This window comes from Tyto alba, unplaced genomic scaffold, assembly GCF_018691265.1.
Source record: "Tyto alba isolate M040663 unplaced genomic scaffold, T.alba_DEE_v4.0 Super-Scaffold_16, whole genome shotgun sequence".
Lineage (NCBI taxonomy): Eukaryota > Metazoa > Chordata > Aves > Strigiformes > Tytonidae > Tyto > Tyto alba.
In genome coordinates, this window is record NW_024881278.1 from 8,681,705 (window position 1) to 8,705,302 (window position 23,598).

At 38.3% G+C, this 23,598-nt stretch overlaps 1 protein-coding gene across 2 annotated transcripts in view; it reads right to left on the bottom strand.

Moving 5' to 3' along the window:
• Positions 1 to 23,598, bottom strand: part of XRN2 (5'-3' exoribonuclease 2) — a 50,897-nt gene extending 27,299 nt beyond the window's left edge. The window contains exons 1-18 of one of the 2 annotated variants that reach the window (XM_042789676.1): positions 23,434 to 23,598; positions 16,782 to 16,909; positions 16,590 to 16,701; positions 15,387 to 15,498; positions 14,217 to 14,275; positions 14,048 to 14,137; positions 12,889 to 12,961; positions 12,734 to 12,784; positions 12,278 to 12,435; positions 11,766 to 11,840; positions 11,532 to 11,665; positions 11,382 to 11,439; positions 11,176 to 11,283; positions 10,073 to 10,117; positions 8,737 to 8,868; positions 7,246 to 7,364; positions 3,748 to 3,883; positions 11 to 118 (exon numbers count right to left, since the gene is read on the bottom strand). In XM_042789676.1, coding sequence (XP_042645610.1) covers positions 11 to 118; positions 3,748 to 3,883; positions 7,246 to 7,364; positions 8,737 to 8,868; positions 10,073 to 10,117; positions 11,176 to 11,283; positions 11,382 to 11,439; positions 11,532 to 11,665; positions 11,766 to 11,840; positions 12,278 to 12,435; positions 12,734 to 12,784; positions 12,889 to 12,961; positions 14,048 to 14,137; positions 14,217 to 14,275; positions 15,387 to 15,498; positions 16,590 to 16,701; positions 16,782 to 16,909; positions 23,434 to 23,508 — 1,773 coding nt within the window. In that variant the 5' untranslated portion in view covers positions 23,509 to 23,598. Of the gene's footprint in view, positions 1 to 10; positions 119 to 3,747; positions 3,884 to 7,245; positions 7,365 to 8,736; positions 8,869 to 10,072; positions 10,118 to 11,175; positions 11,284 to 11,381; positions 11,440 to 11,531; positions 11,666 to 11,765; positions 11,841 to 12,277; positions 12,436 to 12,733; positions 12,785 to 12,888; positions 12,962 to 14,047; positions 14,138 to 14,216; positions 14,276 to 15,386; positions 15,499 to 16,589; positions 16,702 to 16,781; positions 16,997 to 23,433 lie in introns of those variants that run through there. The other variant, XM_009967018.3, reaches the window with a different exon arrangement.

The following is a 23,598-nucleotide window of genomic DNA, read 5'->3' on the forward strand; positions in this document are numbered from 1 at the left end:
GGTACCATACCGGTTTTGAGCCTTTCTCAAAATCTGAAGGCATGTCTGCAATACCCTCAAAGTCAGAAGCAAACGGAGCATAGTGGAAAGGGTAATACCAGTTCCAGGATGCGCAACCCTAGGATAGAGAAACAAGAGAAACAAAATCAGACAAATCAGAAAAATAAAAGAAAAAACCATAAAAATCACGTAGCCCAGTCACTAAAGATGACAAAATTTAGCCCAGCATCAACCAGGAGAAAGAGGAGTCCCCATGATTAGAAAAGAAAGAGCTCTTGCCTCTAAAGGTACTCTGGACTTCAGGTTGGGACTTAACTTTTCATAGCCAGACTAGAGCGAGTGAGTTCACTGGACAGTGAATGGAGACCTCAGGCATTTCCTCGGCAGCACAGAACAGCAGATAGACTTCTATGCCAAAGTACTCTTGCTATGTGCTAGGTTTGAGTCACTAAGGGAGACAGCCAAAGAGACAGGACCTAGCACCAGAACGACACAAAAGACCTTAACCTTAGCTTCAGGATACCGTAATGTACCTCATGCCTTTTTCCTCCCCCTCGAGAAAAAACATACGAGCATGTGCACAAAGCCCAATAAAACCAAGCACAAAAATTTCTTGAAAAGAGTAGGAAATCACAGTCTATCTGTACAGTTAACCAGTCCCTGGGGCTAAGCTGAGGAGCCTGTAACAACTGGACACATTTTCAACCTGTGAAGAGTTCCTACCACATCTCGAACAGGGAAATACACACAAATGACACAGAGAAGGAATTTCCAGGTTTTCTGAAACTGTATAAACAGCATAATTGTGTCCGTCTGAAAGCCATTACAGAGCTCTCAACAAGAACGGAAGTAGGATTTATCTGGCAGCAGAGTTTACACTACGCAAAATCCTGCTGCTAACTTGGGAATATGGAAGACCAGAGAAACCTGATATGATACGCTCTACAAGGTGTGAAAATGTGAACAATATTTGTTGCAGGTTAAAAAGTATTCTGGTTTTAACTGTTACTTTTCTATTCAGTACCAGCACTAATACACACTTTGAGTAACACTTTGCTTTTCCCCTCTTATTATGGTGTCTTGAATACTGGGAAATATGAAGTGCATTTACTTGAAAGAGGCAAAATAATCCTCAAAAAGGAGAAAAAGTAAATTCAGAACACATCAGAACACAATGCACTTTGTAAAGGAAACGTGGCTCTAGAAGGTCTAACTCAAGTTTTCACCTCAGCTATTTTTCTTAGCAGTACCACTTGAAACAAAAGCCTACTATTTTGACTTCCAATTCTGAATAAGCAAATGTCAATGAGGCTCCTCCAGTGATATTTTTGGTATAAAATTACAGAGACTATAATTATTAGATGTATTTCTTCAGATGGTTTCAGTATGTTTCAAAAGCCAGGTGGATTGGTTTGTTTCTTTTTCTTTTTTTTTTTTTTTTTTCCCCTCTCCAAACAGATGTTCTCACTAGTGGAACATGTTCTGCATTATTAGCTTTTTGTAAGAATAGAAAAGCATATAATGTATTCTGTCAGAAGTTTTATGGACAATAAGCAGTAGTTATTGGAAGCAATTCTTATTATGGTAAAAAGAAGAAAAAAAAAAAACAACCAACAAAAAACATAACATAAAACCACAAACCCTCAAGCAAACCTTTTTTGAAATTCCCCCAGTCCAACAGCTTCCTGCTCTAATTTCCATACGAGCAGAAAGCAAGTTGATTGCTGCTCCATACTGCTAGAACAGGCTGCCCATGTACAGCAGGTTGCCGTATCTTGCCTACACATAGTTGTTCCGTTATGCAAGCACAAGCAGTAGCATATGCAAGTACTTCATTGCTGCACTAAGCCTGCAACATAATTGTTATAAGGCCTAGAGACTTGCCTTCTTTTCAAGTAATCTGAATATGAAGCAAAATGGCAAAAACAAAGCCCTAAACGTTTGTGTCATCAAGTTTTCCTTTGGAACATTTCTAAACCAGAAAATATTTTCTGTACAGTCACTTTTCCTTGAGGTCTTATTGGCACTCCTCCTCAATCTTCCTGAGAGCAGTATGGTCCTGCCTGAAGTCTGAAGTTGCACCTCACCAATTTATTTTCTTTGCAATTGTAATCATTTATCACTTCTATACGTATCAGTCACTTCAGCTAGAACACCAACAAACTCCGAAGGACAAGGAGTCACCTACATACCCCTCAGTAACTAAATTGGTTTTACAAGCTAAACTAGCGAGTGTTGCATGAGGACTTGCCCATACTGGTTCAAGTTTGGCATATACCTGTCTTCCACCTCCTATGCATTTAAAGCCACAAATCTCAACAGTGCACATGCAAATGCAGCCCTGGTTTGAACAGTTATAAAAGCACACAACGACGTCTGCAGGCCACGGCCACCGATCACAAAGCAATGAAGGCACACTCCATGCATCCTTCTTTGATTAAACCAAACTTAATTTTACCATCTTCAAATGAGTATGAATTCTTTGGTCACCTTGTAAATATTATCTCTGTTTTGCCATATACTCCCTTCCTCTAAGCCCTTCAGTTTCCCTTAAAATGCAGACTGCCTTTTGCAGTGATTTTGTACTACTGCATCACTGAAGGTCACACTGACAGTCTTCCAGCAAGTAAACACCTACAGATAATCTGAAGATTCATTTACACGCTTTGGAGACATATGGGCACAGAGTTCTAGGAATGTACCTTGCCACAGTTAACAGGAACTTGGTTTGCTTTTAACAGACCTTAACTGTACGCAGGATCATGGGAGTTTCCACCTATAAAGGTGTCCAGGTGACATCTGTCCTTTGCAAAAGGAGCTGCTCAAGGATGTGGAGAGCTCAGCTCTCCTGTAAATCAACGGCAACAGACTGCAACCCTTTAACTATGATTTTCATCCACTGTAACATGCAAGTCAGAGCCCAAACTCAAGCAGTTAATACAGTGGAAGGAAAGGGAACACACTCCCTCTTTCTTCCAATGTGGAAGAAGTGAGGAAGAAAAAGGAGTACACGTGAAAATAAGCTAACTTTAAGATTGCATAGTTTTTTGCAGGCATGTGAGGTATTTGCCCTGCCTGTGCTCTGAGTTGGGCAGGTGTGAATCACCTATGAAAAATGTGCAGTTTTATTAACACGGCACTGCATTCAAGCTACAGAGCCCTGCTGATACAGAAACTTCATCGGCTCAACCACATTCTGTTCCCAGGTCACATATGAAATATAACTAACTTTGTCTTCAGAGCACGAAGCTAGTTATCAACCATCGGTGCAACAAACCCCAATATATCTAACTAATCTCTTGCCAATCTGACATCTCAATTATCAAAAGATTTAAATCAGATACAGATTACTTCAATCATAATACACTTCATAGAACATCATTACAATCTATGGAGGAGATTGACAATTCTGTTCCTTTCAAATTCTTACTAGCATTTCACAGGCTTTGTCCTTTGTTCACTCATTTAGTCATCTGCAATTTCACTATGCATGGCTATGTATTGCAAAAGAAAAATATGCATCAGTCCTTAATTAACTAACAAGCGCCATTGCTGTATGTGGGAAACAAAAACTGCATTCAAGTATCGAGCGTCAAATAGAATGGGCATTTATTTTATATCTTCAAAAAAAAAAAAAAGCAGCACTGCTTTTCAAAAATGCGCAACAGATAATTATTATTTCCTGAAAAGAAATAGGCTGCAGACACAAAAGAAAACTGAAGTTTCAGAGAAGAAATTTTCAAGTACCTGATAATAATATCTGAGAACCCAGCAAAGCCCTTCCACGTAGGACTGTACAACTTTACGACGGAATTTCTCATCAGATGCATCAACATCAAATTTGTTTTTATAGTAGCGCTGTTTCCAACCAGTTTCCCACAACCTGCGTAACAAGCACAAATAGATGTCAATACATGTTAATATATGTACATTTACATATCTGAATTAAATATAAGCCAAAGTCACTTGCTACTTCAATTCACATTTTTATACAATTTAAATGAAACCATAAAAACTAATTCTCAACAGCAAGAGAATAAAATTTGATAGCTAGCATCATAGAAAATCCAGATGAAATTCCAAAGCTACCATCCTGATAAACACATCTTCAAAGTACTTGCGAGGAGCATGGCAGATTTTCAAACATGTGCCTGCTGCTGTCAGGATTTTTCAGAACAATTTTGTTCCTAGTCGTCATTTTCATCTTTCTTATCACGAATCTACCACCAAAACTGTCATTTGAACTTTGCTCTTTAACTCTTCCAGACACTAGGAGAACAAACTCTTCCCCTTCCTCATTTTGTTTAATCTACCCTAGGCCAAAATCTTTATCTTACTGGAATATCTTCTCATATCAAGCTAATTCCTCTATTCTTAATGCCCCTGTCAAGGAGAGAAGTGATATAGTTTCCCTGTTACTCAAAATTAAAAGTAAGAAAATCAGTAATAAGCAGCAGCTTGATTTCTATATTCTTTTGCTGTTCAGACAAGCTATTATCACCAGCAGAATTATCTGCAACTCAGGAATCCCATGCTTGCTAACTCACATCAGACGAGTTCCCTTTTACACAGGGACTTTCAACCTTTCATGCCAGAGATGGAATTGAAGTCAGAAGAGCAACCTCAGACACCATTTATCCTTACTTCACACAGCTCCCTCTTATGTCTGTCTACAGTTGGGGCAGGGGAAAACAAACACTTGCTCACCTTTGACAGTCAAGCATCTGAATCCCTCAGCTCTATTGTATAATGTTAGGAAAAAGTGAATAATGTGCTATATTGTGCCACATTTCAAACAAGAATATTCTCTTTAGATTAACAGTCAGCACAGAGCATAGGCTCCTCGAAAAACTGAAAAGGCAGGGGGACTACAGCTGTGGTGGGCATGGGCAGCAACTGGCATCACTGCCCGCAGACTCCAGAGCTTTTCTCCCTCGGACATGTCCGCTCACCACATCTGCTGTGTCGCTCCATAGGCGACGGGTCAATTTTGAGAAAACAGCTGTGCCACAAGCAAGGAGCTATTAATATGCACACAAAATTTCAAGTTGCTAGTCCTAACAGACACAGCATCATCTTGAAAATTTCAGTTCAATTCAGAGACTGCCATTTAAAGACGGCAGATGTAGTTTAAGTAATGGAAACATTAAGCTCTACATAACTTTTGGTTCAATCATGATACCACACTTCAGAACTGGCCTCCCTCATTAAAATATATGGGTTGGTTTTTCTGTTTTGTGGGTTTGTTTGTTTTGGGTTTGGTGTTTTTTTTAAATCTATTATTCACCACAGTACATGGATTTTACATACACATCTCCAAGTTTGTATTAATTTCGGTATTCAAGCAAACTAGAGTAAAGTAAATTACAAATCAGATTTAGAAACTGGTTAAATCAGATAATCCCTTAATAATGATGTAGGTTTGTTTTTTTTTTTTTTAATAGAATTTTATTTTCAACAATTCAAAACTTGGCATTGATTATCACATCTGAAAACCATCAAGCAAGCTGCCCTTCCACAAAGGCTGTGACCACTTCAAATTACACACAGATTCTGAAGCACACAAGTAACCTGCAAGGTCAGCTCAAACTTACACTTGTCAGAATCTCATAGAACAACAAATATAGCATATGAAGCCTTTAAGAGAGAGCAAAGATGGATTTATGCTCTTTTACATGATGCATATCCTTTCGGATTTGCAAAAATGATCTTCCCCCTTCTTTCTGTTTCAAGTCAGTTGCCCAATACAGGGATACTTTTCAAAATCTGACCTGAGCTAGTGCAATGATGATTCAAACTGATGAGGAGGTAGGAAAACCAAGAGATGTTTTCAAGACTAAGAAAGGCAGGTGAGCAAGGACTGAGCTACCTGCACTAAAGTCTTGATGGACAGAATCAAGAACACCTGCAGTCTATGAGCATCTAACCCTAGAAGCTCCCTGGCAGCTAAACACCTGCAGAAATTAAAAAAAAACTTTTCTGTAAGCTAATAAAAAACAATCTGTCTAGAACTATTTGTACTAAAGTAATTCTAAATACAGAATATATTTCTGCAAACAACTTTGTTGCATCTAGTACATTTATGTAGTTGGTTTTACTTACAATGAGAAGCATAAAATTATTTTCCACTCAGAAAAGGATCTGAATAAGTATTCTGAGGTACAAAAGAGCTTAAATATCTGCAGACAAAAGTAGCATATCCTTTTGCTTGACACTACCAACCCTGTCAAAACTATTGCTACTTGTAAATCACCACTGTTCATTCACACTAGTTACTATAAAACTGTTAAAGCTTCTTTTAGACCTCTGCTAAAATGCAAATAGAAAGCAACATTAAAATTTATCCTAGTTTTAGATAAAAATTCTGCTTGCTTGATTTAAAAACAAAATTAATAATCAAACCATTCAGATTGGCACATACAGGAAAGATGCTAAGAATGAAAATTAGAGTATCTGATGTTGCGATATCTGATGGGCTAGATGTCACAAATGTCACAACAACAGCGCCCAGCTCAGTGATCAGTACTTCATGATGAAGTAGCCCTTATTGTTTTCCCATGTCCACCTATGTCCCCTGACTCTAGAGAAAACAAAAGCCTACTATTTGCATTTATCAGGGCAGAACCTCTAACAAAAAATCGTGAGGGCCTTCACCCTCGATATAAAAGGGCGATAGCTTGATTAAAATCTTTGGCAAATGCAGACTCACTGGTAATTCACTGTCAGTTAATTCTCATAAAACTCCTATCCCTTAATCATCTAGGGAGCAGCCGTCCTAATAGATGTAAAGAACTCGTCATAGACAAAACAGGGCCTGCTACAAATCAAAGATGGAGGAAAACATATTGTGATAATCAAGATAAATAATGCTGCACACATGAATGTAACTGAATTTTATGGGTTAAACAGCTCAAAAATTCAACTGCAAAACAGTGGCATTCAGCTCACATAATCAAAGCCGAACAGTGAATGTCTAGCCAATCTAGTGCCTGGTCTCAAAGGGAGTAGTGGCTTGGAGGATGAAAACCTGCACGCATACTAATCTAGATACTTAGATTTAACAGCTATAGCTTACACATCTCACTGGAATTTACTGAATATTCTAACCCTCCACATTAATTACCGGTGGATAAAAAGATCATAGAAAAGCATCTGAAGGCACTGCTGCTCTAAGCTAAATGGCATTAATTAGACTGCATCTATTTCAGCAATTTGCTAACAAAGTGCTACAAAAAATGGCTTCACCTGATATTATCCTCTGGCTCAGGTTCACTGTCACTATCTTCAGCTTTTCGCTTAATTCCTCCTGCCAGGGATGGGCTGCCATCAGAAGTGAGGCTGGTATTTGGAGATGATGAAGTTGTCTAGGGTCAGAATTATTACAGATAAGGGGAGGGGGGGGAAGGGGGGAGGAAGAGGATTTATTAGGCATTTTAAATTCAAGTTAAAATTAACAGCTTTGTGATAAACACATGTATTACTTTTAGTTCACCAAAAATTCAAGGCAAAAGCTACACAACCCTTAAACTATCAAGTCAAGTAGCGACTTGATAGTCAAAAGACGACAATACATCTTTGTATTAAGACAGGCATTGATACAAGTAGGCAAAAAGTTCACTGTACTTGAAGAAAAAGCTGCAATGAACAAGACAGTATGAAATGAAAAAACATGCCATTTCTGATATAATCCAATTTTGGAATACAACTGTTTTCTCTAGTCCTACAGTTTATGTTACAGCTTCATTTTACAGAAACAGTGAAACATGCATATGCAGACTACTGTAAAACTGCTGCTTGTAATTCAGAATTGGCAAAAATACTCCAAGTTTCTTCACAACTGATCTTTTAAACTCCTTTCAAACTTATCTATTTTAGTATTACAGAGTCTAAAAGAAACTTCACCCATTCCATAAAGGAAATGGTTTGCTTAACCTATGTGCAAAAGTTTAAAACTTAAAATGGAAGAGTAGCAGGAATTACACTTTGAAAAAGCATATTATACTTATTTACGCTTAAGAGACTGAACACAAGTCTTTATGATGAAAAGGACCTTTAATATCTTCACTGTTTGGATGAAGATTTATGTCTAGAAAGAAAGTATTTGTCATAATTGTTATTTAAAGCCAGCAACCAAGACTTGTAACACAGCACAACTTATTTCCAGTCTTCCCTCACTTTCTAATACCTTGCAAAAAACTTCATTTAAGTTTCTCCTCTTCCCAGTGAAAAGCAATGCTTTGGAAAGTATAAGCAGCTGACAAACATGTAGCTACGCAAATCACAAATTTCCAAAATACAGATATCTCTGCCTGCGTCGGTATATAAATTCCAAAAATAATTTTAAAAGACCTCCAGCTCAGGTATTCAGTTTGTGTCTCTCACAAACCTACTGAGGAAGTTCCTAAACCTGTACTCACAAGGAGGTTTGACACCACAAGTGCTAAACAAGTTTGGGGAGAAGAGTCACCATATTTGACTTGGGTGTATTCACCTCACACTTGCCCTCCCTGAACTATTTAACAAGCAGTATCATACCAAACACTTTAAATAAAGAACACTATTTTATTCAAGTAGTGTCACAAAAATTGGTTATTAAAAGCCACTTCCTTGAAAAGCAGACACCAAAAAATTTATTTTTCAAGAAAGCTTGATGGGGTAGAGAAAAACATGTCCAGAGTAACACAGGATATGATTATTTCCCCTTCTATGTGTAAATACCTTTGAACACCTACTTACAGAATTCTGTCTGTCATGCATTCTCATCTCAAAGGCAGCTTGTCTAGGGTTACTGATTGCTTGAGGACTAGATCGATTTCCCAGAGCTTGCGGGGAAAACTGTCCACCAGGAATAAAAGAAGGCTGATCCCTCTAAAAGATAAATATATACAAGTATACTGAGAAAGCTGTACAATCTCCACAGCAGTATGAATGATGCTCTCTCACAATTTTCAGATTAACATGTTACAGAAAACAAGCATAATTTACCCAGTCAGTTAATCTTAAATTAGTTATTTTTAGCAATCTTACCCAGACATAAGATGGCACTCAAGTGAGACACTTATATTCCTAAAATTTATTGAAGTATTTTAAAAAAATACAAACCAACCCTGCATTTTGTGCCCATGTTCTTTCCACATGGGCTGAAAGGCAGTTTTCTGAGGAAGTGAGACTTTCGTCTAACTTACTAGGAAGAACATACTCTTCATAAGCAAAGTGAATAATCTCTTCCACTCTAATAGGGATAGTCAGAAAACACCTAATTTTAAAAATAAACACAAGATCTAGATAGGACTCAAGACTGTGGATATCATATGTCATGAAAGTTTTGGAAGCTACACTTATCTGAATGTTTGAACCAAGAACAAAGCTGTGTCGAAATGAACATCCAAAAGGCCATTTGAAAAATATCAGAATATTTTGTGAACAGAAGAAAACTCAACATTGTTCCAATAATACAATTTTAAAGAATGCGGCTTATGTGGGTCAGAAAGGGCAAATACATTCCCACAACAGCTAGTGCTTCTCTATTACATTTGAGAGATATTTGACAACGCTGATTTGCATGCAGGCAGAATGTGAGATAACTATAGTTTGGGGTAAGCCTTCCTTGCTTTTTTAGAAACATGCTTCTACTCAAGAAAATCTATTTAATGCAAACTGGTATACATATTTAAACCTAAACTCTTTTGCTGAACTCCACTGCCCTCAGCAACACAACTGCTGAAAAGACATGGGCCAACACATGCAAAAGCAACTCCTATACAGTGACCATGCTGAACCATCACTAATAATCATGAAATGCAGATCTGTGTAGATTTGAAGGCCACAACACAGAGCTATCATCTAGCGTATTCAACACTCCTTCCTTATCTTTTAAGAAACCTTTACTATGCAATTCCTTCTTTCAAAGTTCCAGTCTACAAAAAGCCATGAAAAACCCTTTAAAATAGTTTACACACAGGCCAGAAAATACCATGATTACAACTGCAGATTCAACCAACACATCTGCTGAAAGCTGTAGTATGCATTTCAATTCTTGCTAGTTTTTGCACTGTGAAAGGAATTAATTTACCTTCATTCTTTTCCTTTTTTCTTTTTGCCGCCTTTTAAAGTTATCCTAAGTAGAGAATAAAGAGAAATAAAGTTAGACAAGCATATATTTCTTGGAAAAATATTTCATTATAATCATCTACTGACCAGAAGGTCATAAGGTTTTTATGGAATGTTCTGAATAAGACATAGGTCAATTCTTTTGTTTGTAAATCCAATGGAAATGGGACAGAATTTTCTATCCTACCCTGAAAACCTAGCTGTGTATTTAAAGCCCCACAATTTCTGTAATGGCTTATATCATCTGCTAAGTTTACCTATAGCCTTACTTCAAGGTTACAGCAGTGTCAAAGGACACAAGCTCCTTGCCTGCACTGGAAGAGATGCCAATAAAAAAAAAAATGTAGGAGACACACAAAAGTTCAAGAAGCAGAAAAAGAAGAGGCTCAAGGAAAGATATTTCCTATTCTTGGCCCATGGAAACTGAAAACTTAAATATCAAATTGGCATTTCTACTTCAAGAGAGGTCCAGGCTGGGGCAATTAAATACAAAACGTTTTGCCAGCACTGGCACAGTATTTTTTGACTGGAATTCTGCTCTTGCATTCACAAGGTGTTTTATCTCCGTACTTAATGAATAAACTGGAATATGTCTGCAAAAAACAGCAGAAATTGCATAGAGACCAAAAGAACAACAATTTATGGACACATTTCAAATGGCAGGAGGCACTGCAAGGCAAGAACGCACTTGGAATTCTAATTTCATATTTCATCCCTGCTCGTGGCTTACACTTCCACAGGTTGCAGCAAATTACCAACCAATTCCTTCTTCAGTTTTAATAGTGACTATGCAAAAAGCTGCAGGCAGTAACAGAACTTGCATAGTTTTCATTTTGCTGTTACTTGGGGTAACAATCAGAAAAACAGGCCCCACAGTCCAGGAAAAGAAAATCAACTGGAAGCATGCAATTCTTTTTTGAGTACAGAGGAACTCACTAGAGTTTATAACAAAAAAAAAACAAAACAGTTTGTTTTTTTTCTTATTCTGTTGAAGGAGTGTCACAGTCTAACAATAATGCATGTGATTAAAACAAGACTCCAGGATTGTAAGAAAAAAAAAATTACATCGTCATCTTTTCTCTTTTTGAAAATACTATCTTCAACTTCTCCAACAGCTAACATGATCATCTGGACTCGTTGTAGGTTGACAAACCCACTTTCTGTGAGGTAGCCCTGCAAATCAGAAAATACAGTTGAAGAACAAGCCTATTTTTGTAGCAAACACACAGAAATTTTTAAAGAAGCAAAAAAAAAAAAAAAAAAATATTTACCCCAGTTTTGTGCACCACATTTTTATATATGTTAACCAAGCGATCAATTGCTCCCTCCCTAAAAACAAACAAACAAAAGCATGAGTTTCTTATAATTTAAAACCACAGTATGTATACTCACAGGAAGACAAAATATATATTCTCATCTACCTGATCTCCAAAGATGGCAGATGAGGAAGAAAGTCATTTCCCACAAAGAAGCACATAAAGACCCAGTCATCAACACTCCTTTCAAAATCAAAAGTGAAAGGCAAACTGGCCATAGTGAGTTCTCTTTCCAAATACTGCAACACACATACAAAAGAAGGATGTTAGAAAACACTGCATATGGAGTTTAAAAAAAACATTATTTATAAAGCAAATATAGTAACTGCTTCAACATACCTCTCTCAAAACACATAATCGGATGAAGATAAACTCTTGTTCAGCGATAGGAAGACTGTCTGCAAACTGGTCGTGCTAAAATAAAAGGAAAGAGTTGCATTACATCCAAGCTCACTTTAAAAGTCTCTCCAGCTCAATTTTGAAGGCTTATTTTGAGAAGAGTTAGAGGTATACAATTACAGTTTCTCAAGTTCTTATGCCAACCATGCATTTTCCTACTTTATATGTCTGTTAAGTTACCCATCATTTTCTCTCGCCAGTGGAAAAAAAAACAAACAAAACAACCAAACAATGAAACATCAAAAGTGAGCATGTTAGGTCTGGCATAATATTTTTGTGCTACAGAGGTACAATATTTACTTATTAATATAAGACGAAAGCTAGGTAATTCCAATAATATAACTGGCATTATGTCTGAGCCCAAACCAACAGCAAGAACAAACTGACAATTTCATTAAAACATAAATTAGCTTATAGATAAAAAGAATTTCTAGAAATAGCAGATTTCTTACCTTGCCTTGTTTTTCTCTGGGCAAACCTTGGCAATCCTTAACCTCATGACCCATCTGGTTACAAAGAGCACATGGCTTGGGTTTATTTGGTTTAAACTCTTCCCTAATTATAGTGAAGTTTGGTTCATGTGTAGCTAACCCAAGCATAATCAGATCAGCTACGAATCAAAAGAGAATAAAATATACTGAATAATAAATGTTATTAGGCTAAAAAAAAATTAAATGCGAAGCACGTTCTACCTTAAAGTGTGAGCACACAGATGTGCCTACCCACAAACTACCCAGATAGTAAAACCAAGTGAAAGCTAGCCCTTCAGCTATGGACAACGCTAGACCTTTCTCCATATATTACACAGAGCTTTCAAAAACTAACAAATACAAGTGAAAGCCTAAAAACTACATTACAACTCAACCACAAAACAGCACAGGACATATTGCTAGCAAAAAAGAACTTACCATCAGCCCCACACAGACAATGATGAGTGTTTGGGTCATGGTTTGGTTGAGCTATAGAAAAGAAAATTAGATTTAGTCAACCAAAGTAATGTAAAATAAATGATTACTGACCACACTAATATAAAACAAAATGTACACATTTACTTGAATTTTACCTCTTTGTCTTCTAATGTAATCCATGATTTTATGTTCACCTTCACCAGGAGCACTAGCATCAGACAAAATAACCTGCGAAACATTTAAATTATGTAAATAATTTATGCTGCCACAGTAAAAAAAATAACTTATGTAGTTCATATACCAAATACTGCATTTGACTTATGTATACTTGAAATTCTAATCTGTAGTTTTAACTAAAATATTGTAACTCAAAATTAAATCGTTTAAGAGTTTGGAATCAATGAATAAACCTTGGTTTTTCTCTACTAATTCTAGGATGAAGCTGACATTGATTCAAATACCACTGAAATTATCACGTCATTAACTAACATATTTGAAGTTCCCTGATAATTTATCAGGGCAATCAAAACACACACTAGGGAACTAAGAGATAAAGCAAACATATGCCCTCTTCCCTTTAGATCTTCTAAATTCATAGATATACTGATAAATTATTGCATTATACACTTCCTTACACTGACGTCCAAATGAGCATTAGCATTTATAAAACTCATGCCTGATGGAGGGAATTAAGCAGAGTCAACTGCCTTCTAATTAGACCACTTAAACAGTCAACTTATTGAAAATAAAACTGACAGCTGCACCTGAGAAGACTGACTACTCCGCCCTCTTGTACAGAGCAAACACGGGGTTGTCAGAAAACTCAGTGGGAGTGGAGTGGTTGAGGAACACAAGGAGAGAGTTTCAAAGTCCAGAAAGTCAAGAAAGCTGATACATATTATTTTCATTGCCTGCCATCTATCATTAGAATAACAGAGAAAACGCAGCCTACCTGAGGTAGCAAATGAGTTTGAAGAGATTAAAGAATACATATACAACATAACTTGACGCTTTTCCCCAAAAGAAAAAAAAGTATTCCTAAAACCTTGTCTCCCATTATATCAAATTGTGGCTTCTATCAAATCTTTTCATTGCTCTTAAATGAAACCAAAACAAATAGTGTTGTTAGACTGTGTTATTAGGATGAAATGTACCTCTGAAGTCCCAGCAGAACGTGCAAGTTGGTCCATCATTAATAACAGCACAGTGCCAGAAGAGGAGACAAATCTGTTAAATTTATAGTCTTCAGTCATATCCCAACCCAGCCTAATAGATCACCTTGATTTTCCTGAAGTATGAAACTGTGAAACTTACTGTCAAATTTTTCCACCCTGGGTCAGTGTTCAAACGGTCAGCAATGTAATAGCGGAGACATTTAGCAAGATTGTCCATAAACTCAGTTCCCTAAAAAGTGACGGAAGAAGATAAATTAAACCTTCTTTCAGACACTGGCAATTGCTGGTTAAAGTGCAGGATTACTTACCGGGGTAATACAGTTGCTGTCAAATCTCTCTTTCACTTCTTCTGGAGGAAGAATGCCACCTAGAGCAATAAAAACATTTAACAGAAGTAAATCAATATGGAACACTAAAAACATTTTTGCATGATAAAACCCCAGATGGCTCCCCTGATAACAATTAACACTTACTGAAAATTAATTAAAAAAAAAAAAAACAAACCAACAAAAACAGCTCTTACCATTACATTATCTCCATCTTAAAATAAGGTGTTAGTACATTTACAAACATTGTTACTTCAGAAAAGTGATTTCACTTCCTATTCTGTCAAAGGACTGTGAAAGAAAATTCAAAGAAACTAAGCTTGCTAAATGAGATAAAACATTAGGAAATAATTATTTTCTTACATATTCTCCCCTATGTTTCCACTATCTATTCACTTGGGCTCACAAACAGGGTTACACCAACTTCTCTCATCTCTGAGCTTCATAAAGGGTCTTCATAGTCTAGAAATGCTACAGGAAGAAATGTTAAAAAAGTCTTTGTTCTCCCTTCTAAATCTCTAACTAGGTTACACAATGGCCCACTCGCTTGAGCTACCGCATTCATTCCTCCTACACAGTCACCTGAATTAACTGCTCCAGCCCAGACAGCATGCTTCAGCTACACACACTCCTCTCACTCGAGTCATGTCACTATCACCCTTAGAAAGTTGCCCTGACTTGGCTTCCTCACTGAGTTTAGAGTTTTCACTGTCAAGCAACTACCCTTGCTTGCAGTTCATTATTCCTGTGCAGTAGTATTTTCATTTGATCCCTGTTTTTAAGCCTCAACTCTCCTTTCATCAAGCCCTACAAATTTGTACTTCCTTCCCTAAGAGTTTTGGTGAGTTTCCCACTACTACATTTATCCCTGCTTTTCTGTTCTATTTTCTTCTAAAGGAATTAAGAGTACTCAACACAAATCCATTTCAGGCAGAAGACAGAAGAAGAAAGTAACACTTAGTTTCATCTTAGTTCTTAACTTTGGAAAACACAGATCCATCCTTCTGTAGGCTTGCTATTCCCTCCTTCTCCTAGTAATGCACAGACAAATATGCACTAAGCAAGACATCCCTTTTCTAAACCCTACTGAAGCATTCAAAACAAACAAGGGGACTCTCACTTGAAAACCCCCAGATATGGACACAAATCTACCTTTTGCCAGAATTTCTTGTCTTATTTTTTGCTTCTCTTCAGCAGCTTCCATGCCCTCTTTTGATGCTCTGAATCTTCTTGACCGCTGTTGATTCATTTTTGCACGTGGAGCCTAAAAAAAGGTATCACAACGCTTGGTTTAGTTATCGCATGTGGACAATCACTTCCTTTCTGTTAGTTGTTTTTGATAGCCAATACAAGTCTCCTGAAATTGGCCAGTCTGTAACTATGCAAGCATTTAACAAGATATCAACCTAAACTGTAACCGAAAAAAGGATTTCTGTTAAATTTCATTTGCAAAATAAATTAAACTTAGTGATACGTACCTGAAACTTTTATTTATTACATAAACTTCTACAACTGTATTCATAACTCTCTTGACAATAAAAAGACTATGGCAGACAGTAGTTAGCTATTACTTATGGCAGGTATGTCAGGGTTTTTAAAAGGCTACATTAACATTTAGTTGGGATTACCTCTACATACACACATATGTTAGGAGTTCCTGCACGTGAATTAAGGTTAAAAATCTTTTTGCTCATTGACACTCATTTTACCTTTGAGGAACCACAAAGTCTAGAAAAACAGCCAAACCTTAAGAGGCCTACCAGCAGTGTCTGCTGGGCCATTCTGCCATCTTTCCACAAGATTATGCAATCTGGATAGGAAAATACTCAGTAAAGCAAAGTTACTGAGAAAAGCTTCTATCTTTCATTAGACCAACTGATGTACCGAGGGGAGATAAGGATCAGGTATGGAGAAGGACAAGCCTTCAACCTCAGATGTCCCCTATGGCTAGCCTGTGAAACATTCCACAGCACAACTAAATCACTGCCCATTTTAAGTGCATCTGCTTAAATGGTTTTCTGGTCCTTCCTAGCCTGGGGCATAAATTATTACTAAAGCCACAGAACAGAGGAACACAAGTACCTTCAAGGTGTGACTGTCTTACAGAAGTTTCCTGCTTTTCAGAAGCAAAAGTTCAGACTGCAGTAGACCGCATTAGCCAGCTCATAGAACCCCCTGGACAACTAAACCCAAGAATACTTTTATTTACCCTCACCAAAATTAAATTAACAGTGTATTTTACCTGTAGATTTTCATGTTAGAAAACTATTTCTCAAAGGATCCTATAAGAGCAGATGGCATCTACCCTAATTTTACAAACAGCCATTACCGGGAGATAAATGTATCAATACTTACTACTCCATCTATAGCCATGTAAAGAAGTCGCCTTGGTCTTACAATGTTGAATATCCGGTCAATATATTCAAAAATTGCAACCATCATTTCATCTTCATTTTTGGGCGCTGGCCTAAAATGTAGAGCATTCAATTTAACATCTGAAATACTATCAATAAATCCTATTTGTAAAGAGACAGAAAGTTGCCTTACTTGTCTTCTGGATGTGTACAAGGGTGAATTATACCATTCATATCCAAATACAGGTTATCAAACTCCACCTCATTAGGGTTAGGTTTGCTTGTATCAATTGGAGCCTTGACGCCATTGCACTCTTTAGCCTGTGAATGCAGCCAAAACAAATATTTCAGTACTTGATTAGAGAAGTAGCACAAATAACCAACAGAGCTATTAATGTACAGACCCATAAAAGTTTATTTTTTTCAAGGGCAGTAGAAAAAAAAAAATAGCACTAAGCTACCCACATAACTACCTGAAGATGCATGCTTACACTATTAAAATAGCACTTTTTTTTTAGAAAATGTTTATAAACTAGCACAACTAGAAGATATTATGATGTTATGGCAGAGTTGGTTCATTTCTGTTGATTGGCACATATTATAAACAAAAATTTTCCACATTTCATATTATTCAAGAAAGCAATTCCTTTTACTGCCAGGACCATATTGACTCCCTCAAAACTTAGCAAAGGGACTTCAAAGTTTCTAATATGATGCCATAACTTTAACATAACCAAGAAGAATCAAAGTTTTTCTACTTTAGTAAACACTTAGTTCCCCAGACTGACACATCCAAACAAAACTTGCACCTCTGCCTTTTCTCATGGCAATCCAATATTTCAGTTACACACACAGCTGGGGAGGGAGGACAGTAAAAATGATTCATCTATGACTGATGATATACTGGAGCCCAGCTGATGACATGGTAAGCTTCCCAAAGTATATCACCACATCCTGATGAGCAAAGGACAACGAGATTTAACTAGAAAGAGGACTTTTCCCAGATTCCTCTACACAGAGGAGATCCTTTCATGTTCCACCAGCCAAATCTTCACTTTGGGTACATATGTGTTACTTTTCCTCATGACTATCAAATGCACCAAGATGCTCAGACCCCTGAACTCTTCAACTATTGCCTCCGAGTTTGTGTGCAGATATATTTGAAATGCTAAATAAAGTCCAGTCCTCACCTTCCACTTACAAAAGTAAGCAAGCTTTTGACTCTAATGCTTCACTTCCTCTACGTCAGTGCCTTTTCTACTGCCAGGATGCTGCCTAATGAACTTGAAATCCAGGCCACAGTGCAGACGGTAAACTCGATGCGGACTTATAATCGCCCTAAGCCACCTGGAGCCACCTATGTTCCTGTACCACTCCAACATTCTTGAACATTTACAACAGGCTATATGAGATAAACCCAGAAGTACAAAGAAAACAAATCTCATCTGAATTGGTAACAGTAAATAATCCCACGTTATTTCGTGTATGCTGTTATGTCAACAACAAGCAGCTATCTAGGTGAAGAGAACAGTCTCTCTGATCAGCCCCAGAGCAGAAACTGGAGTTGGCACTCTAACACCTACATCAAAAAACATCCCCTTCCGCCAAGCTGTGAAAGCAAGCAGTTCTCAAACACTGGTGAGTGTTTCAGAGTGGCTCCTCTACAAGATGGATTAGCAACCATGCTCAATTTTGTTTCCTCACCATATGTTTGGGGTTTTGTGTTTGTTCTGTTTGGGGTTTTGTTGTTTGTTTTGGTTTAGCTTGGTAAAAAGGCAATTAGCAACACTCTCACAGCAATTGTGAGCAACTTGACATTCTCCCTTTCAGAGCAATACCACCAGCCAAACATGTAAACCGCTATATTAAACACCAATAGCATCGGTGATGGAAGAGACATGAGATGATCAAGAAAAAAAATCAAATGATTTTCAGAGACTTTATGACTGAAAAAAAAAAAAATCTTACAGACTGTGCCATCAGCTGTCTTACAACTTTCCTGCTTACAAAAGCAGCAGAACTAGTTGGACTTACCCCAGTCTTAGAAGGCAAAAATTAAAACCTCTAAAGCAAAATAAATCTTTATTCGGTATTTACATTTTTCACAGTTATAGGTGTATGGAATTATTTCTGGGCAATTTTGTGAAGTAATTTTTAAATAACTGAACACTAAGTCCTTCTACTTCACTTTTTAAAAACAGGTGAAATTTCTCCTACTTCACATCTTTCTTATACTATTCATCCAAACTAGTCAAATCCTGACAGATGAAATCTTGACTACCATTTGCTTCCTTTACTGAACTTCCTAGAACACACACATGAAAACCACATAGTTTTAGAAGAAACTAACCATCAGGTGCAAACACTGTACTTACTGTAGCTTGCAGTCCTAATAAAGTTACTATGGGTAACCAAGACCTACAATTTTAAAAGAAGATTATTCATTCTGGTTTACATCAGATAACGGGACAAGAAGCTTGCCTTATGTTCTACTTGATCTTTCATCAAACCTCTTGCCAGAGCTAACTGTGACTCAGAAGATATCAAACGCTTACAAATATGTGATATGGAAAATAAAACTGCCCCTGCCACAGATCTTACTTTCAGTCTTGAAGGTAAAGCAAAGTAAGTAGGATCTCTTTCAGATGGCTTCGAAAGCCATTCAGTTTTCATCTGCATAGTGCTATGTCAGCAACTTTACCATTACATCCTCATAAACCTATCAGATTTTTAATATAACGGCCTTGTAAAAGGTTTAAGTATCTGGAAGTGATATCTCTTGTGATATAACTAAATTGTTCACTTTTAATCTACAGCTTCTTTTGAAACCATTGAAAACAGATCTTCAAATATGATACTTTAGTTGCAGCTTTATTAATTCATATGAATTTGATTAAGAATATTCTCTCCTGGATTTTATATTATCTTCAAGATCTTCCTCTTATTCTTCCTGCTCACCTTAAGAAGAAGATTAATCAGATTTAAGAAAAAGAAATAATCTAGCAAGGTAAGAGAACAAGGATCAACTTTTTAATATTTCAAAGAGACAAGCTGCTGGGAAATACAAAATTTCTGATTAGAGAGATTTATAAGCAATCCTAAAATACACAGAGCTGATTACATCGTGAGAGAAGTTTAAATTCATCTACAGTAAGACAAACCACAGCTTCTCACTACTGTCCTAGTCCGCGCTCAAATTTATGACCAGATTTGAATATAAAAAAATTTAATGAATATCATTTATCCATGTGCTGTCCTTACTGTAATTGCAATGTGCTCTTAAATTGGAACAAAGCAACGTAGATGAAGACATCAGGATCTGACACTTCAGTTACACTAAATCTACCTTAGCCCAAGGGAATTTGTCATATCTTTCCATTTCTTTTAATAAAGAACACTTGCTGTTACAAGCTCAATTATTAAAGATGAAAAAAATAACACCCAATCATTAATGCAGTAAAACCAAGACAATACAAACCTTTATTTTACCTAAATATTAGAGCAGTTTCAATTACATAAAGATTAATCTAAATGTTTATAAAAGTGATGAAAAAGATAAGACTTCTGCTCTTAGAGAAAACTGTACTTAAGTGTTACAGATTGCAGGTACATTTGGTGTTTAAATAGTGACTGCTTTTAAATAGGTCTTAAAGCATTATCCATAAACAGCTGGACAAGGTTGTAAGATAAAAACGTAAAACACCCATAAATAATAAAGACAAATCTGTAAAAAAAAAAAAAATCTACATTATACTGTCAAAACTCTACCTGTACCCTTCTGATCAGAAGAACGCTGCTTCAAAACATCACAACTAAACTTCATCTCATGGTTACCAAGCTCCAAGGCTATCTTGCCAGCAAGGTTATAAATATGACAGATAACTATTCAAGTTGCTGTCTCCACCATCTAACTTTACTGCTGAAATGGATGTTCATTCGCACAAGTGAACTTTTGACATAATAAAGGAAAGGGGGATTCGGTGAGCGGAAGTCTTGGACCGTACAGCCAGCTGTGATGCCAACTGTAAGCAAAAGAAGAAACTGTTCACCTTTGTGAGTTCCCCACTTTGGTGAAACGGGGATAAAGCAAATCAACCAGTGTGAGTTAAAGACAACAGGTAGGGTACACACACACACACACACACACACACACACACACACACACGTGTCCAGGTGTTAGGACCCTAAAGACCCACAACCCCAGCTGGGAGAAAGCGAATGCCACGTCAATAGTCACATGCTCAATAGGTGTAGCTAGTAGAGACACTTTGTTCTCCAATTCCCCTCAAATACCCCTGCTACCCACTTTTCCCCTGCAGATGCAAACATGACACGTGTACCTGACAGCCCTCTAAACTGAGGGCTACCCAGATCTTCAGAATAGGTAACATGAGAGATGACACAAAACCCAAGAGTTTGGTAAAGCAACCACAACAATCACTGCTAGCTGCCAACAACTTATTCCAGAGTAAGCACTCAAGTGAGTGGCTATTAAGCTGTACCTGTAAACCCACAAACTGCCTTTTTCTATAGCATTTCCCCCAGGCAAACAAATCCTCAAATCTTACCTATCCACTGGAGTAAAAAAATTCACTTCTTGCAGCTACAGGTAAAATAAGCTTCACACATCCTGCCGAGAAGGGCTAACTGAAACCACAATTGTAACAAAAGAGTAACTCAGAGTGTTAACTGTGCAACATTTGATTAATCCAACTCTACAGTTCTGTTTCACAACCTCAATCTGAAACGCAGTAACACCCTGACTGTAACAAGAACAGAATACTAAAACTGATCTGCCTGCCATTCGCATACACTGGAATCTTGCTGAAGGCAGGCAGGTAACACATGCAGTCAAAAAGAAACCAGTGTCAACACATAGTGCAATCACTTCACTCTCTTTTCCCTTCTCCACCTTGCCCACACTTTTCTACCTCACTCCTTCACAGCACAGTGTTTCCCAAATGTGAGGCATGTCTCTCCCAGGGAAGGATGGGAGGTAGGAAAGACAGAAGCCACAGCACGTGCTCAGCAGCAGGGGTGTGAACTTTCAAAACCAGTATTATGAAGAAGAGCAGAACGCAACTAGGACAACCTGACAAAAGATGATACAAATCATTTGGAAAGTGTACAGGAAAAACAGCTTGGGAAACGTGAACTCAAGAGTTCATCTTCTCAGAAAAACTTTGGCTGAATTAGCACTGAAGAGAATAACTTGTGCTGCAAGCATTCGCTGCCCTTTAAAGCGACCACAGCGCAGCTACTCAAATGCAGTGCAAGTCCAGGCTGGCGCTGAAGGGAGACAACCCCATCCTCCCCATCACCTTCCCCCTCTCACTACGTCCCTAGGACGGATGGCTCAAGTGTTCATGGGGCTGCAGTGACGTGCACAAAGGAACTAGCTTATCCGAGAACCTGCCTAGAAAAAACATATAAACAAATGCTATTTCATCTGCATTACTTCCTAGAAAGGGCTCCCCAGTTAACCATGCAGACCTTAGTGCTGGTGCAAGGGAGGGCATAAATAGAAACCATCAGCTGGAAGCAGTGACCAAGCAAGCAACTCTACCTACTGTTTGGGCAGGAGGTAGTTCTATACTAAAAAATACCAGCAATGAGACAAAAATGTCTGAAGCTGCTCAAGGTTAAAGCGTGCAAGTACAGATTCATTTTAAGTCTTGGATACAAGCATGATATCCTGTGTTGGTGGTTGCATTAAAAAGAAATAAGTATTAGAGCAAAGTAGGAAGCTGCAGAAACACTAACACATGAAAGGAAAGACCTACAAAAACAATTAACAAGATCTGAAAATGATACAACTGTGAAGTAGTGAAATGCCAGGAGAATGAGAGTCCAAGGAAGTGTGTGGCCATATATATACCAAGATATTGTTTTAATCTTACATAAAACCCACGTAGCTATAAAGAACAGCCCATTTTCTTCTCAAATGTTTCATTCCTGCCCTCACTCCTGTGCTGGCACCGGCTTTCCCAAGCAGGGTCACGGAACCAATCTGCCTGCAAACATGGTGGGCTCACAGAGGGAGATGCATTTTCAGACCCACAGGTTACTTTTAACTATTTACACTGTCATTTCCTTACTCTTTTCAAGACAGGCAGGTTCAGGTTTGTTTTCAACAAGTCCTAAAACTTGCCTGCAATTTACAAAAATGCTGTTGAGAAGCAGGGCCTATGAAGAACACACGCAGAAAAGAAAAGAAACAGCACCAAGTATTCCGCTACTCCTTAGTCTCCCTAAGGTTTGCCGGACACTTTCATAAAACCTACTTCTTTTTGCCCGAAGCAACACAAAGCCAGAAGCCACCACGCCGGGAAGGGCTCGCGTTTCAGTGAACCATCTGAAGACTAGAAAACTGTAGGAGAAACCCAATTCCCTGCTCCAAACCCCCCCCAACTCCTCCCGAACCGCTCACACGCGAGTGGAAAGCAGGCAGACGCGTTAACTTCGCCTCGACACCGACCGCTTTCACCGGGATTAAAAGCCTCGAATCCAGAAAACAAAACAAAACAAAACAAAACACAAAAACAACAGAAAAAAACCCCAACCAACCAAACAAACAAAAACACACACAAAAAAAAACCAAACAAACCCAAACCAACTCCCCCCCTCTCCCCTAAAACTCCTTCAGAAGGCGCCCGGGAGAGCGGGCTGGAGGCGGCGCGGCCGGGGCTGGCGCTGAGGACCGGCAAACTCCCGAACTTGCCTCCCGAACTGCCCGGTTCCCCCGCGCTCCCCTCGGCCCCCACAGCGCTCCGCGGGCCCCGGGGAGCCACGGGTGGGACGGGACGGCCAGAGGGCCCTTCCCGGGGGCGGGAAGCGCGCCTCACCTTCTCCTCCACACAGTTGACGACGATGGAGGGGTACTTGCGGCTGAGCCAGCGAAAAAAGGCCGGGACTCCCATGGCAGGCGGGGGGGCGCGGGCGGCCGGGCCGCGGCTCTGGGCGGCGGCGCCGGGCGAGAAGGCAGGCAGCGCTTCCGCGGGCAAAGGGCA